General features: G+C 33.9%; 1 protein-coding gene and 1 long non-coding RNA gene across 2 annotated transcripts; one reads left to right on the top strand and one right to left on the bottom strand.

Annotated features, from left to right (window-relative positions):
- Positions 1 to 250: 250 nt before the first annotated feature.
- On the top strand, positions 251 to 7,175 carry LOC105336061 (DNA ligase 4). Its single transcript, XM_011440239.4, has 18 exons — positions 251 to 536; positions 682 to 759; positions 1,102 to 1,203; positions 1,433 to 1,741; positions 1,915 to 2,019; positions 2,168 to 2,274; positions 2,480 to 2,625; positions 2,857 to 3,058; positions 3,421 to 3,703; positions 3,868 to 4,035; positions 4,217 to 4,354; positions 4,589 to 4,735; positions 5,091 to 5,208; positions 5,400 to 5,532; positions 5,735 to 5,870; positions 6,034 to 6,125; positions 6,274 to 6,426; positions 6,702 to 7,175. The coding sequence occupies exons 1-18, from the start codon at positions 345 to 347 to the stop codon at positions 6,838 to 6,840; spliced, it is 2,748 nt and encodes a 915-aa protein (XP_011438541.3). The 5' UTR covers positions 251 to 344; the 3' UTR covers positions 6,841 to 7,175.
- A 3,864-nt stretch (positions 7,176 to 11,039) lies between these two features.
- On the bottom strand, positions 11,040 to 16,297 carry LOC136269871 (uncharacterized). Its single transcript, XR_010707440.1, has 5 exons — positions 16,189 to 16,297; positions 13,204 to 13,246; positions 12,802 to 12,870; positions 12,376 to 12,450; positions 11,040 to 12,119 (listed from the first exon to the last, which is right to left on the bottom strand). It is a non-coding gene; the product is annotated as an uncharacterized lncRNA (long non-coding RNA).
- Positions 16,298 to 16,437: the final 140 nt, after the last annotated feature.

Genomic DNA, 16,437 nt, shown 5'->3' with positions numbered 1-16,437 from the left:
TGATTAACTGATTAATGCATGATCATGTACAAAAGCTTGCAAGGCTTAGTCTAATGAATGATAACATTCAATGAAGATATTGATCGTGTACCTATATTTTCTTAAATTCTTTCCTACTTTTATTTTTACTTTTTTTTTTGGGGGGGGGGGGGGGGCTATAGACTGGCAATTCCCAGCAGACAATGCATTGCCAGTCTATTTTAGTGAGATCTTCAATGTTTGGAGGTAATATTACTGTTTGTGTACAAACCAAAGTAAAACCAGGGTGAGGGTCAAGGAAGACTGAGTGAGTGAGTCTGATTGAAAGACCAATATATTTGACATTCCTTATTTCTGAAAGAAATATGGACGAAGAAGATGTGGACACCAAACCAGAACTGACGGTTGCGTCTCAGGTGTCTTTTGCCGAACTGTGTGGATTGTTGGAAAAGATCTCTAAAACCCATGGCAATGAGAAAAAGAAGGCTGTGCTGGGGACATTTGTGGAGAAATGGCGTGAATTTCATCAGGAGTTGCATAAAGATAATCCAGATACCGTAAGTCGTGAAGGACTTGTATTTTATATTCCAGAAACTAATTTACTTGATATCCATAAGCAGATAAGGCCCTGATTTATCATTTTAAATTAGACAATGTAGTCGGTTAGCTTTGTCTTAAAATGTTGTGTTTGTTTGTTTACAGACGGACTCATTTTATGCAGCTATGCGACTCTTGGTGCCACAACTTGAAAAGCAAAGAGCAGCTTATGGAATAAAAGAGGTATATATAGCAGAGGGGGCGCTTAATTATAAAAGCTTGCCAGAGTTCTGTCTCCCTAGGACACAAGTGTTTTAAAGTGCTGAACAGGCTTCTGATTTTCTCTGTAATTGTAAATACATGTATTACCTGTTACCGTTTGCATTTTCAGTTTCACTTTTAAATCTGTTTGAAATGTTGGTGATTTATTCTTAGTGAATTGTTTAATCCATCATAAAGCTGATGTTAATTAACACCACACCCAAATTACTTGATGTAAGGTTGTTGGATGAGACAAGCAAGTACATTTTATGAATTTGTGTTTTGACTCTTACCACATTGATTACCATTCTGTACAATTTACAGCATATGTTGGCTAAACTCTTGATTGAAGTCCTGTGTCTGGGAAAGGACAGTGCAGATTCTAACAGACTACTGAACTTCAAAGCACCCAAAGCTGCCAAAGGGGTATTCATTTTTCTTTTCTTTTTTTCAATTCAAAGCATTTTATAAAAGCTAGTCCATTGGAATTTCAAATGCAATCTTACCTTCCAATCTTTTTAGTTTACATTTCATAGCTTTACATGTACATGTACATATATGTATGTAGTATGAGGACATTTTTTTTGTTTTTTTTTTTTAGCCTTAATTTTTTTTATTTCTGTAGAATATCTGTAAAATGTATTAATTTTTAAAGGATGCTGGAGACTTTGCAGCTGTGGCTTACTTTGTGCTAAAAAATCGCTGCCCTGAAAAAGGGACACTGACGATACAGGAAGTCAACAACTGCTTAGATGGCATTGCCACAAATAATGCAGCGAAGAAAAAAGACCTTGTCCGTAAGAACATCCTAAAGCTTCTGACCAATATGTCTGCTATTGAACTGAAGTGGCTGATCCGGATGATAGTGAAGGAACTAAAAGTTGGACTGAGTCAGACGTCTGTGTTCAGTGTGTATCACCCTGATGCTGAGGAATTCTACAATGTCAACAACAATCTGGAAAAGGTTCCATAATCATATTATCATTTTTATAAATGTATACACTGAATGTTAAAATTTTTTATTTTATTAAACATCTATGAATTACATGTATCTTAGCAATGGAGACATGGCTATATTAAAGAGAAAAATATATATGCTGATATTAATGCTTTAAGGGGTATTTGTTTTTCATGAAGGTTTGTCGAATGTTGAGGGACAAAAGTGTAAGAGTGCATGAGATTGGAATAGAGATATTTTCTCCTTTCACTCCAATGCTTGGGGAGAGAGCAGCACCAGATCAGGTAAGAGCAATCTTGTATTGTGACCTGCAGATCTTTGCTATATAATATAAAGCAAATTTAGAGCTTTGCTGATTCATATCATGGTTTTAACAATTTAGACATGTACATTGTATTCATATATTTATTCATCCCCCTTTCCATCAAACAGGTTGAAAAACTAATGGATGGCAAGCCATACATCATAGAAACCAAATTTGATGGAGAGAGAATTCTTCTACACAAACAGGAGGGAGAATACAAATATTTCTCCAGGAGGTAACAAATAATCATTTTCATTACATAAGTAAATGTGACAGCGTTTTTGATTTTTTATTCATTAGTGAAAAAAAACACTGTACAATCAGTATACCTTCTAATTCCTGTTAGAAAAAGACCTTGACTCATATACAGTTAATATATGCTCATGCTAGCCTCTTTAGTCGTTTTCACAACTGATTAGCTTTTTAATTGTCATTTTCAGTGGTAATGAATACACAAGCACCTTTGGGTCCAATCGGTACGACGGAAACATGACACCATTCATCCATGAATGCTTTCAATCATCTGTGAAATCCTGCATATTGGATGGAGAAATGATAGGATATGATGCAGCAACAAAAACATTTGGTAATTTTTCAAACACTACTGTGAATTTTTTTGATTGATTTGAGCATATTTATATTTCATTCAATGTACATGTTACCATGTAATCTAATTATTTTCCAATTCAGCATTTGTAATTTGCTCTTGAAATTCATTCTTTTACAGATAGGTTAAAGAAATGTCTCAAGTCATAAAGTTGTGTTGAGCAAATTCATTGGGTTTTGATACATGATCAAATAACATGTATATTTTTAGCCACTAAGGCCATGAACACAGATATAAAGCACCAGAGAGAGGAGGGATATCAGCCATGTTATTATGCTTTTGACCTGATAATGCTCAATGGGCGTGTCCTTACGAACCAACCACTGAAGGAACGCCTGGAGTTACTGAAGACTGTGTTCACAGAGGAAGAGGGGAGGCTCTTTCTGAGTAAACACACAGAAGCCAACACAAAGTAAGTCCTCCAGCTTTCTATTAAGTCTATGTTCTTGTTAACATGGAATTATTAGTTTTACAAAATATATCCATCGTCAAAGATGAGATAAGTTTTCAAACATCTTTGTATTATTGTAAACCATTACCGTACTTGAAACTTGAAGGAACCTTAAACATGTACCTACAAAACAAGTCTTTATGAATGTGGAAGTATTTCATTTACCGGTAGATAAACAACATATGCTTTTGTAATATACATATATTTAACAAATTTACCTGCCCATTAGTGATGCAGCATTCCTTAAAATATCTTAGTACATGTACATTATAATTGTATTTGCTGAAAATCAAATTTTTTGGAACAAACATTTTATTTTCCAGTCAAGACTGTGCAGAGGCTCTGAACGAGGCGATTGATGGCAGGGAGGAGGGGATCATGGTCAAAAAACCAGACTCTGTGTACCGACCTAACACCAGGAAGGGGGGCTGGTTCAAAATCAAACCGGAGTATGTAGGAGGACTGATGGATGAACTAGACGTCCTGGTCGTGGGGGGTTTCTTTGGGGTGGGGCACCGAAGTGGGATGATGTCCCACTTTCTTTGTGCATTGGCAGTTCCGGAGGAAGATGGGAGCCATCCAACTGTCTTCCATTCTTTCTGCAAGGTACCACAGCTTTTTTTATTATTATTCTGTAGTTTTGAAAGAATTTATCACTTCAAAAGAAATTATTTTTCTTTGTAAGTTACGTATCTTGTTTGAGATTTGATAGTGTCAGTATGCAAATTAATACCAGTATTATCGTCAACAGTTTCATTATTTTTTTTTAGGTTGGATCAGGGTATTCTAAAAAAGAACTTGCAGAGTTCAACAAGAAACTTGCTGAGCACTGGAAGGTCTTTAACAAGAAAAATCCACCCTCTTCTATTATACTGGCTTCCGGATTTAAAGAGAAACCAGACGCATACATTGAACCAAAAAACTCATGTATAGTTCAGGTAGTGCAAAATTACCTTGTAGATAGAACACTAAACTTTTTATCTCTAAAAACAAATGTACATTATGATTTTGAATGACATTGCTAATATATATCATACACATAAAGTTTACAATCAATATAGATATATGCATTCAATACCTAACTGTAATCATCCACCAAATTGTTTTAATCTTTAATAGATCAAGGCAGCAGAAGTCATAGACAGTGAGAGATTTAAAACAGGCTTCACTCTGAGATTTCCCCGTGTGGAGAAATTCCGTGATGACAAGGCGTGGTACGAGTGTATGACAGTACCCGAGGTCCAAGAAATGAAGGATGTAAGTAACTTGATATCAGAACCCTGTTGAGCAGAGCAGACACTCGCCAAATTTTTGCGTTACAGGGATAAGGAATTTTTGTGGGAGTTGTTGAGTACCGGTACTTGATTTGCTAAACAGATCATTGTGACAACACCTAACCAGTACATGTACATGTACTGTGTATTACTTGTACTTTTTTTCTTGACACCACATACATGTACATGTACTATACTTCAGTTATTTCTATCATAGAGAGCTGGGGGTAAACTTGCTGGAGGCAAAGTGGAGCTGAGGGAGGAAGAGGAACCAACCAAGAAAAAACGGAAAGTTGTGACCCATGTCATCCGACCCACTCTGGGTGCTCAGTTCCAGGCAGCAGATTTGTCTGACGTTACTCAGGTATGCATTTGATAACTTACAAACATTTGATAGGACACAACCCGATATACTAGCATTACTGTAGATTCCTATTTAAACGCAAAGGAATTAATATATAAGAAGTACACTTTGCAAATTTTAAAATCTCGCTTTTATTTTTCGGACGTGTAAACTACATGTACGAAAGTAAGATCAAACTTCGGGATTCGCGAGTCTATGTTCTCGCAATTGGTAGAAAATTGCGGAATTGCGGAACTAAGTTCTTGTGTGAAATAAGGAATCTGCAGTAAATAAGGCTAGAGGATAGGTACTTTATGTTTACTATACATATCAGATGGTAAAAAGTATTCACTTGCATATTCAATTCTTTATTTAGACATCCAAGATCTTTGAAGGAAAAGAGTTCTGTGTGATCAATGGTCCCTCTTCTTTAAGTAAAGCAGCAATTGAGAAAAAAGTGGCAGAGTATGGAGGTTCTGTTGTTCAAAACCCAGGTATAAATTTACTCCTACAGACAATTTCTTTTCAAATTTTAGATCAGCCATTTTTATCTTATCGTACCAGTACTGTGGAAGGAGATGAATCATAAATATGGATTTTTTTTTCCATTCAATTGCCAGTTGGCCAAAATGCATTCATTTGGTTCATAACATTTATACCTAGATACATATACATGTATTGATAGGATCTACCACATTTTGTGTGCTGGCTGACAAGGTTGTCATGAGGGTTACAAACCTGATGAAGCGTGACCTGTATGATATTGTAAAGGTTGACTGGTTCAAGAGATGCTTGGATGCACAGACATTCATTCCATGGTATGAGAAAATAAATCTTTAATAAATTTTTTAATACAGTCATGTAAAAGTATATTTTTTGCCTTTGATGCAAAATTATCAATTGTCTGAAATACATGTACATTTTGTCTTCGAATTTAGCAACTGTGATTCTCTACTCCATCTCAAATTAAATCCCGGCAAAAATTGTTCCTTACACAGCACATTTAATGTTTGTACACAGGGCACCTGCTGATATGATCCACACCTCAGCAAAGACACAGATGGCTCTGAAGAAGGATTATGACGAGTTTGGAGATAGTTATATGCAGGATACTACTCCAGATCAACTCAAGTACACCTTTCAACACATGGATAATGTAGGTTTTAATTCATCAATTGGATATTGATTTAGAAAAGAGGAATATAGTTACCTGTATGGGGTCTTTTTTATCGCTAATGTACAAGTACTTGTATTTATACTATCGTGGTGAGTTAATATTACTGTATTATTTTGTAAACATTGTATTGTTTCCATTGTAGAGTGAAATATCCATTTCAACAGATGAAATGGCTGAATTGGAAGAGAAATATTTCCCTGATGATTCTCCATATGGATTGTTCAGAACATGCAGGTAATAATTTGAAATGTTTTCAAAAAATGACTAGATAATCAAAATCAAATACTTTAGAAGACTTTTAAAAAAATTCTTTTAATAAGTACCATTTTATATAATCACCATAGTAACTGTACCTGAGTATGTTTGTTGTTTCCAATTTTAGATTTTACTTGGACAACAAGCTTGTAATAGGTGATCCCTCAACACAAATCAAAGACTCGTCTTTGGAATTCCTGACCTTGGAGCTGAGGTTTTTTGGCGGAACAGTCTCCGACTCTCTGGACAAAAAAGTCTCCCATGTTATGGTTGACAAAAGGTCAGAACCTAAATTTAACCCAAATTTTAAAAGCATTCTGTATTATCATACCCCCTTCCCTCACCACTCCCAGAAATAACTTCTTAGGATGTCCTCCAAAAGCACAAAATGCATCATGGAAACATTTCTATCAGGTTTCCCTCTCATTTGATAAAAATACAGCATCCATCATACATATGTAACTGATAATGTTCAACTCTCTTCTGAATTAGTTTATACATGTACCAGTAATGCATGATGTCTTGAACATACACAATGTCCTTTTTTCGCTACAGAGATTTGAGCAGAGTACAAGAGTTAAAACAAGAGAGAAGAAAAAGAAGTAGGAAGTTCCACATTGTGAATGAGGATTGGCTGCGACAGTGTTTAGAGGAGGGCAGTCTGTGCTCAGAGAGACAGTTTGAACCGTCCTGAACCCTTCAAACGCTAATATAGCAATTCATAGAAGATACTCTTGAATACGCATGTTTTAGAAATTAAGTGATAGATGTATGACAGATACCGAGGGATTCTATACAAGAATACAGTCTGTTGTGTCACATGTCATTAATAGTGCCAAGATCACTGTCAATAATTAATAATTGACTCTGACAACATTGTTTGATAAATTTTAGAGAGATTTGCAATATGTCATGAGCTAAGATCATTTTTGTTTTACTACCTGTGGTTTAGATGTTTAAATTGTTTAGATAGTAAATAAAATGAATGTACCACTGTACATTTACAATAATTTTGTGTCTTGATTTTTTTTAATATAATTCTGATTCCCCTATATCTAAGGATACTGTGTGCAAAGTTTGAATGAAATTGTCAAAAGTTGCACCAAATACCAAATGTGAAAAATTTGTTAAGCATATTGAACAAAATATTGTCTGTCAGTAATCTCTACCAATTTCTATATAGTACAGTTTCTCTGGACAGGATGACAAATCCATGTCATGACAAAATACTAAGTGGTAAATAAGATTTATTGCTTTTCAATTTTATGTAATTTCTTATCTTGGTCCATTTGACCATACTAGTCTATCTGTGTGGGAAGCCGAAAGAGCAAAAAATACATTTTTTTCAAAATCAATAGTAATTTTAATTCAACAATGCAAAATAATATCATCAATGACCATAAATGCAAAACCAACAATTCAAAATAATATCAAAACCAACAGTCTTCTTTGCAATGTATTTTTTGCCCTTTCTGCTGCCCATAAATCTGGTGGGTATTTGTTGGCCATTACGCCTCATTAAGGTGGTTCACTACATCATATAATACAAGTAGTTTCTCAAATCAGCAGAAAATGACTCAATATTGAAAAATAACATGAAAGTAAAATAGGCGAGAAATAAGCAATTTTAGTGGGAAATGATTTTCTGTTAATTCAGTAATTACGAACCAAAGCCTCAGATGGGTTTGAACTTTGGATCACTGGTTCACAAGCCTGATACTTTTAACTACTGAGCTATGATGGTATTTTACCAAATTGATTGATACAAACAATTTCACAAAACTTTTAAATCGCCATCTTGTGACATGTCATAAAAAGTATAAGTCTTGATGTAGTGAGGTACCTTAAAGAAAATAAATAAAAGCACATTGCAAAAATTAAACCTCTCTTTATTATCACATTTTTCAACAAGACATTGGTGTATTTTATTGCATTTGATAATTAAGATAAAAGATATATACCATTTAAAATCTATGATGATCAGTGATTAATAAACAATTGAATAAAAGTGCAGACCTCATCTTTTCAAATGTGAGAAAAAAGTGAATCTATAAAGACTTATGATATAGAAAAAAACTAGAGGTACTGTGAGCAAGCTCACAATCGATACCCCCCGCTAAGATAAAAATCATAATGCGTGTATTTTTCCAATTATAGAAAATATTGGATGAATCTATTTCACCGTCCATTTTCCTTAAATAACAACTGCTCTATTTTTTTAAAACTGTTGGTTATAAGCAATATTTGTGTGAAGTAAGAACATTTAATGCTTCTCCATAAGAAATATAATGACCGGACACGAATTTTTCACCTTTCTGCCAGTGACCTTGACCTTGCCAACCTGACCTTGGGTCAAGGTCATGACACACCTTTAGGTCCTAAGCAATATTTGTGTGAAGTTACAACGTCCAATAATTCTCCATAAGAAAGATATTGACCGGACACGAATTTTATACTATTTTTCCCAACGACCTTGACCTTGCCCAAATGACCTTGGATTAAGGTCATGACACACCCATGGGTCATAATCAATCTTTGTGTGAATTAGGATCTTCCAATGGTTCTCCATAAGAAATATATGGACCGGACACAAATTTTGCACTTTTTCTGCCAGTGACCTTGACCTTTTGACCTTGGGTCAAGGTCATGACACATCCTTAGGTCATAATCAATCTTTGTTTGAAGTAAGAACTTCCAATAATTCACCATAAGAAAGATATGGACCGGACACGAAATTTGCACTTTTTCTGCCAGTGACCTTGACCTTGCCCAAATGACCTTGGGTCAAGATCATGACACACTATTAGGTCATAATCAATCTTTGTGTGAAGTAAGAAATTTTAAAAATTCTCCATAAGAAAGATATGGACTGGACACGAATGTTGCACTTTTTCTGCCAGTGACCTTGACCTTTCCCAATTGACCTTGGGTTAAGGTCATGACACACCCTTAGGTCATAAGCAATCTTTGTGTGAAGTAAGAACTTCCAATAACTCTCCATAAGAAAGATATGGACCGGACACGAATTTTGCACTTTTCATGCCAGTGGCCTTGACCTTGTCCGAATGACCTTGGGTCAAGGTCATGACACACCCTTAGGTCATAAGCAATCTTTGTGTGAAGTAAGAACTTCCAATGCCTCTCCATAAGAAAGATATGGACCGGACACGATTGCACAGACAGACGGACGGACAGACGGACGGACGGACACACATTAGGCTATTTATTGGGTTCGTCAAGTCCAAGTTCTGTTGGATATTGCTTATTGGATATGAAAAAACCGTACATACGAGAGTGTAGTTTTTGGGTTGTAACTGTTTTAATCTAATTGGGTAAATATATTTAAGTGTCCACATTTATTGAATTTATTTTTAATTTTTCTTTATTCATTCCAAATTAATGCTTGTTTTATTGTGTGTAGGTATATTGTGACAAAACTGCAAATGTTTTGTGTGAGGTAAACTATTTTTTTGTGAAGTTGTTTTGCTAAGATAAAAAAATATTATTTCCTTCTACAATTTACCTTAAAGTGCTTCCTACTGAAAAGCATGTTATTCATTACAAGAAAACTAAGCAAGTCTTATGATAAAGTCCCATTCATATTTGATACAAACAAGTAGCCAACAGGTATTCTACTCCTGTCCAGCTTCTCTTGGTTACCTGTATCCTATCAATGTAAATACAACCCACCTGTCCAAATCTTCTTGATTACTTATTTTCCTTAAATTGAATGCAACCTAATAAATATTGGACACCTGTCCAAATCCTCCTGGCTATCTTTCTTTCTTAACTGGAATACGACCCAATGAAAATCGGACACCTGTCCAAATCCTCTTGGTTACCTATCTTCCTTCAATGGAATACAACCCAATAGAAATAAGAAACCTGTACAAATCCTCCTGGCTACCTTTCTTCTCCAATTGGCATACAACCCAACAATAATTGGGCACCTGTACAAATGTTCTTGGCCACCTTTCTTCCTTAACTGGCATACAACTCAAAAAGAATCGGACACCTGTCCAAATCCTCCTGGCTATCTTTCTTCCTTTACTGGAATACAACCCAACAAAAGTCGGACACTTCTCCAAATCCTCTTGGTTACTTCTTCTTCCTTTACTGGAATACAACCCAATAAAAGTTGGACACCTGTCTAAATCTTCTTGGTTACCATTCTTCCTTTACTAGAATACAACCCACTAAAAGTTGGACACTTGTCCAAATCTTCTTGGTTACCTTTCTTCCTTTACTGGAATACAACCCAACAAAATTCGGACACTTGTCCAAATCCTCTTGGTTACCTTTCTTCCTTTACTAGAATACAACCCAATAAAAGTTGGACACTTGTCCAAATCTTCTTGGTTACCTTTCTTCCTTTACTGGAATATAACCCAACAAAAGTCGGACACTTCTCCAAATCCTCTTGGTTACCTTTCTTCCTTTAATACTAGAATACAACCCAATAAAAGTTGGACACGTGTCCAAATCCTCTTGGTTACCTTTCTTCCTTTACTGGAATATAACCCACTAAAACTTGGACACCTGTCCAAATCCTCTTGGTTACCTTCCTCCCTTAACTATAATACAACTCAACAAGAATTGGACACGGTCCAATTCCTCTAGGTAACCTATTTTTCTCTAATTGAAATACAACCCAACAAGATCTGGACACCTGGCTCTCCAAATCCTCTTTGTTACCTATCTCCCTTAAATGATATATAACTTCACAGATATTTGGAACATCTGTCGGCATTTTTCTTCAATATCTGTTCTCCTGCATTAGAATACAACCCAATCAGTAGAGGGCATTTATATAGCCCTTGTTTTGTACTGAAGATTCCTAATTAAATACGAGGAATTTATAACCACATTGAATCACAAGAAGCAAATCTCACGAGATTTTAACATTTCGTTTTTATTTTTCAAAAAACAATTGGCATTCATAAGCATTATAAGCATTAAATAGTTCAAATATTTTTTGAACACTACATATCTGGTCTAGAAACCTTTACAAATATCAATTTATGATAGGTCAAGGTACATGTACCATCATTTTGCAACTACCTGGCTGTTATGCAAATGACAATTTAGCAATTTTTCTAAGCATGGATCTTAAATAATTGCAACATGGCCACAGTTCAAGAAAATCCAAGCAATATAATGAAAATATTTTGTCCACAAACCTTCAATTCATCTACCACAAAGTATATGTAATTACCAAACTTTCTTTTGTTTTTATCTTCAAAACACAGAAAGATAATAATCTAGGCTTTGATACAAAGATATATTTATGACAAAGGGCAAACGGTGTCTTAAATAAATCAAGTCCTTAGTTACAAAAATTGGCAATCAGTTCCTTTAATAAAAGAAGTTCTCATCAAATGAAGAAAATCCATGAAAATACTACAAATAATTTTATACTACCATACTGCTAAATAAATTGAAATCTTGCAATAATTTGACTTGATCAAACAAAATTCTCATCAAATGTCCAATTAAATGAAAATGTACTTTTGAATGATAACATTCTCAAACTGATTACATCCTTTCTAAAAAGATACAATGCATGTCTTTCTCACAATAAAAGAAATTACTATTGATTCAATTTCAGTGAAAAGTATGGTAAACGGTGATGAAAATGAAAAAAAATTGTCTCAAAACTAAAAAAATAAAAATTCACTGTAATAAGAGCAAGGAGGAAGATGAAAACAAACATCATTACATAATTAAGTTTTGCTGTAGGATTTAGATCCAAAAACTGTCAAGGTGGTTTTATTTTTTATTTTTTTTTGGGGGGGGGGGGGGGGCAGACTCCACACTTTCTTCTTTAGAGTTTCCCATAGCTTATTATATTAGCTCTGCTTTCCTCAATCCACATATTGCAAGTTATTCTTCCTGGAGTGGTGTTCGAGATCAGACATTCTCTGAAATATTCCTTAACCTCCTCCAGTTCAGCCTCCGTCCATTTCATTCATGCTGCAATGAAACAAATTTGTACGTCACATGAAATATGTTAATTTAATAAAGATAGAAAATAAAATAACTCAAATCATATCTTAACAAGGACTGAAAAACACACTTGGCCTAGCTCATTTACAATTAATTACTTTGCACACAAAGTTTGACTGATAATATCCTGTTTGGATGGAGTTTGAAATTAGAAAAGTTAATTGAAATAATAGATTAACTCAAATCAGTCATGTGGTATGATATGAAGAAAAAAAATATTTACTAGATGAGGAGGTTTTCTTTCCTCGAAGTGATGTATCCTCTTATTCATCTTCCTGTATGTCTTCTTCTTCTATCACTACAAGAAAGTTTTATTCAATTAATTGCAACTGAAAAGTGCTTTTTCCCCAATTTATCAAGTTCCAGAAACCAAATTTTCAAACACCTTTACAACAAACGATTTACATCTAACTGTTCATCAAAGGAATATAATTATAATGGTGTAAACAAGCAAGCAGTAAAAAATGTTCATTACAATTTTTTTTCCTTTGTCTGCATTCACACTGAAATATTAAGAAAATTAAATACAGGAATCCATTTCTTAAAACTTTTGGAATAGCAAATTAATGTGCTTTACACTTGAAGATAACATGCATTAAGATGTTTCTAAGAAAAGAAAAAAAGCACAAAAAATATTACATACACTTACTTTTTTCCGTCAAGGAACATGCTCCTGGCCACCAAACACCCCCATCCAGGAGAAGAGCTACAGCATCTCCTGAAATACAAGGAAATCGATTAAAAAAAATTTCATAAGGTTTGATCATTGTGTCATGCTTCTGCTTAAATTCAAGCCAAGGTTACATTCACTATTTATTTGATGTACACCTGTCAGTGTTCTAACCATAGAAACCAAACTTCTTGTTTCTTTATGGCCATTTAATCTAGAGTTTAAAATGCAAACACACAAATACATATGAATTTACAAGTGTAAGAAACCAACAATCATAGCAGCTTGGTCCTCACAACACGCTACCGCCATGTTCTTTACCTTCAATTTACTACAGAAAGTAAAATATTTAATGTGGCACGTATCATTATATGCTCTTACCTTAAAATTAGCACATCTTTTGTTCTCTTGGTAGTTGATCCACCTGTGCATAATAAAAATGCAAATATATCTCTATGTTTATACTTATAATGGACTTACTGATTCACGATATCCAACAAAAAAATTGGACAAGCGATTTATTAATATTATTTTACCCAACAATGTATTCATCATCAAAAATATACAAGATGTTAGCATAGTATAAAAATTCATAATCCACATTTACGATTTCTCACTTTCATAAATAATATAGTTTTTAATATATAGCCTGGTATAGTGTTAAATCTAGGATTTGAAAAGGGCATGTCAAATAATGGTGAAAAGGGCACTTTTCTCTGCGGTAAATATTATAAAACCTTGCAAGAGGCACCTTTTTTTGCGGTAATATTATAAATCATTAATCCTTGGAAACAAGCGTATTTTAAGGAAAATTTTGCATCGTAATCAAATGTGACCTCAAGATCTGTAATGAAACAATATTATTGTACAAAAAATGATTTGCTTTTGCATTCACATATTAAGTGTTATTCAATATTTTATTTTCATTTTTTTTTTCTCTCTTAAGGTAATGGTCCATACCCCACTAGATAAATAAAATGCGTACAGAATTTTTTCATATTTTTCAAACGTGTATCTGAGGATATGTTCTTATCAAATTTTACCCTGTTGGCTGGTCAATCGGTATTATAAAAGCTAGGGCCGTTGCTAAAAATAGAACCGATTGCGGAAATAGCGCTTTTCTCATACACAAAGAATATAAGCCTAAGCCTGAAATTTGACTTTTACAAAATCTTTTTTTGACTTATATCCTATGTAAAATAAAGGAATTATTATTTCAAAACAAAATTTTTTATGTTACACTTGCTTATTTATCAAAAAATAGATAAATCTGCATACAAATTAGATAAAATGAATAAATTTTCAAAGAGAATATAAGCTCTTATGATTTTATTTACGTACAGAATTCTCTAAAATTTTGATATTCTTTAAACCTTAACGCCCTTAATCAATTGGAAATAAAATTACCCAAGGGACCGGCCTTTACAGGATCACAATTGGCATATTTTTGGTAAAATCATTAAAATATATATTTTGAAAAAAGATCCGTAAAAATAAAACTGTGCATAGGTTAATTATTTCATAACTCTAAACAAATATGTTTTCATTATTGTTAAATAGAAAATATGATTTAAACAAACTGTAGATTAATCTGTATCATTTAAATCGCAAAAGATGGTTTCTTTGGATATCGGTTAGTATTATGGATCGGGATCGGTATTTAGAAATTGCGGATGCATGCGTGGATAATGCTAACTACCTGATATATGCCTTCAAGACAAAACCTCTATTCAAACTTTTTTTTTACTGGTTTTAAAGACTGTTCTTATAATGAAATAACTTCTCTTCAGCGCATGGTTTTTAATTCTAAAAACATTTTTTTGTGGAAAACAAATCTATGCTCGTTGCGTAGCGAATAGGATAAAGATGATATAGGTCAAATTATTTCCCCTTGTGTTTTTATCTCCCTTATGCACTGAAATATAGATCTCGATCAGGATTTCATTTTGGATGTTTATGGACTTTCAGGGATTAATGTTAAAAGAATTTGATTAAATTCAACCTTATAATGGATTGATGTTTATGCAGCACAAAAGTAAGCGGTCTATATTTTCAAAACGAGTACGCAATCGACACAACCTAGTCATGTTATTTCGCTGATTAATACCCCGGTGGGCCTAATTGATTGCAGTTGCCAGGATTTTTAATATATTTGTTTTGAATCAATTTCTATGTCAGCTTGATTTCTTTGTTTTGAAATACGCCTTTTAACGTTAGGTCTTAATTAGATCGGGCACGGATAAGACGTAATAACGCGTGAATTACGTCAGACGTTGTTTTGTGACGTATGGATAATTACCTTAAATTGATTTACATTTATTTTCATCCCTTAGAACAGTCTGACTAGTTTTAAAGTATAATGCATTAAACATTCTTTATTTCATTTAGGCTATATATAAACTTGAACACATCTGTATCCAGTAATGAATCATAGGACATGTATAATGTAGACAATATTCTCTTTTGAGAAGTAGACAGGCATAGCATGAGTGTAGACTATGCCTGTCCACTTCTTAATCAAAAGAAAATAAGTAGACAACTGAAAATTATTAAACCCTTTTTACCACAGAAATTTGGATATTGAAATTGTTATTTTAGGCTTTTTAAAAATCAAGTGGCATTAAAATCTGCAAAACAATATTGCAATCTTTTATTATGAATTAAGTTTCTGCATTCTTCAAGAAGTGTAGTTACGTTTTTTGGGAAACAGAGAAAATTCTGGTTAATCTGACGATAGCTTAAAAGCTTAGCTAAGAATAGGAAAACTTCACATCTAGTTTTTTATTAAAATGTTTCTTTAGTCAAATCATGGTTTTAGATGCCTCGGTGTTGAAATTTCAAATTATCTCCATAAAATATATTCTTTTGTGTTAATTCTATTTTTTAGATAACCTTACGATGTCTCAGTGTTAATCTAGCTTGTACAATTAGCCTACTAATTTCAAGGAGATAATACAGTTGTTATTTATCAAATTATTGCACCAGTATTTAGGTGTCAAATCACCCATTTAACAGGACGGCTGTGTATACCCCCTCAGCTTGGGCCTCTCTATAGTGTTTAACTGTATTGTCTCAGGTCACTCGTGCGTGAAGTCCAGCAAGTTCGGGATTAACTTTGCAAAAAACAGAGGCTAGGACAATGGTGGTTTTGAATTGAATTTACTTTCAATAAAAAGGGCATCCGCTATTCAATGTATGTTAAGACGATCAAGACAGAGGAAATTCGAAATACACATAAGTCCTTTTATTACTATAATTATCCGAATGTAGTTCAAAATTGATTAATAAAGTAAAATATCCTTATGTTTGACAAAATGTATCAAAGCAAGACTTATTTTTAAAGTGTGAATAAATCAAGAAACTTACTTTTTGGATCTTGACCTCGTGCTCACTATGCCTTGCAGACGCCATTGTTGTTGTGTGTGATATCAAACGCTTGAAAGAACAAGATAAACGGAGGTTGCTTTTCGGAACTCTCGGGAGTTACTAAGACCGCAGCTTAGCTAAATTTAGTGTTCCGAAAGTATGATATAGAAGCGAATACATGGTGCGTCCATAGAAGCAACTTTTTCAGACACTTTATTGGACAAGTCGCAGTGTCTAAGTTTTGTTGGG

The sequence above is a fragment of the Magallana gigas genome, chromosome 7 (genome assembly GCF_963853765.1).
Source record: "Magallana gigas chromosome 7, xbMagGiga1.1, whole genome shotgun sequence".
Taxonomy (NCBI): Eukaryota; Metazoa; Mollusca; class Bivalvia; order Ostreida; family Ostreidae; genus Magallana; species Magallana gigas.
Note: the sequence above shows the minus strand (reverse complement) of the source record. Positions and strands in the feature narration are given on the sequence as shown.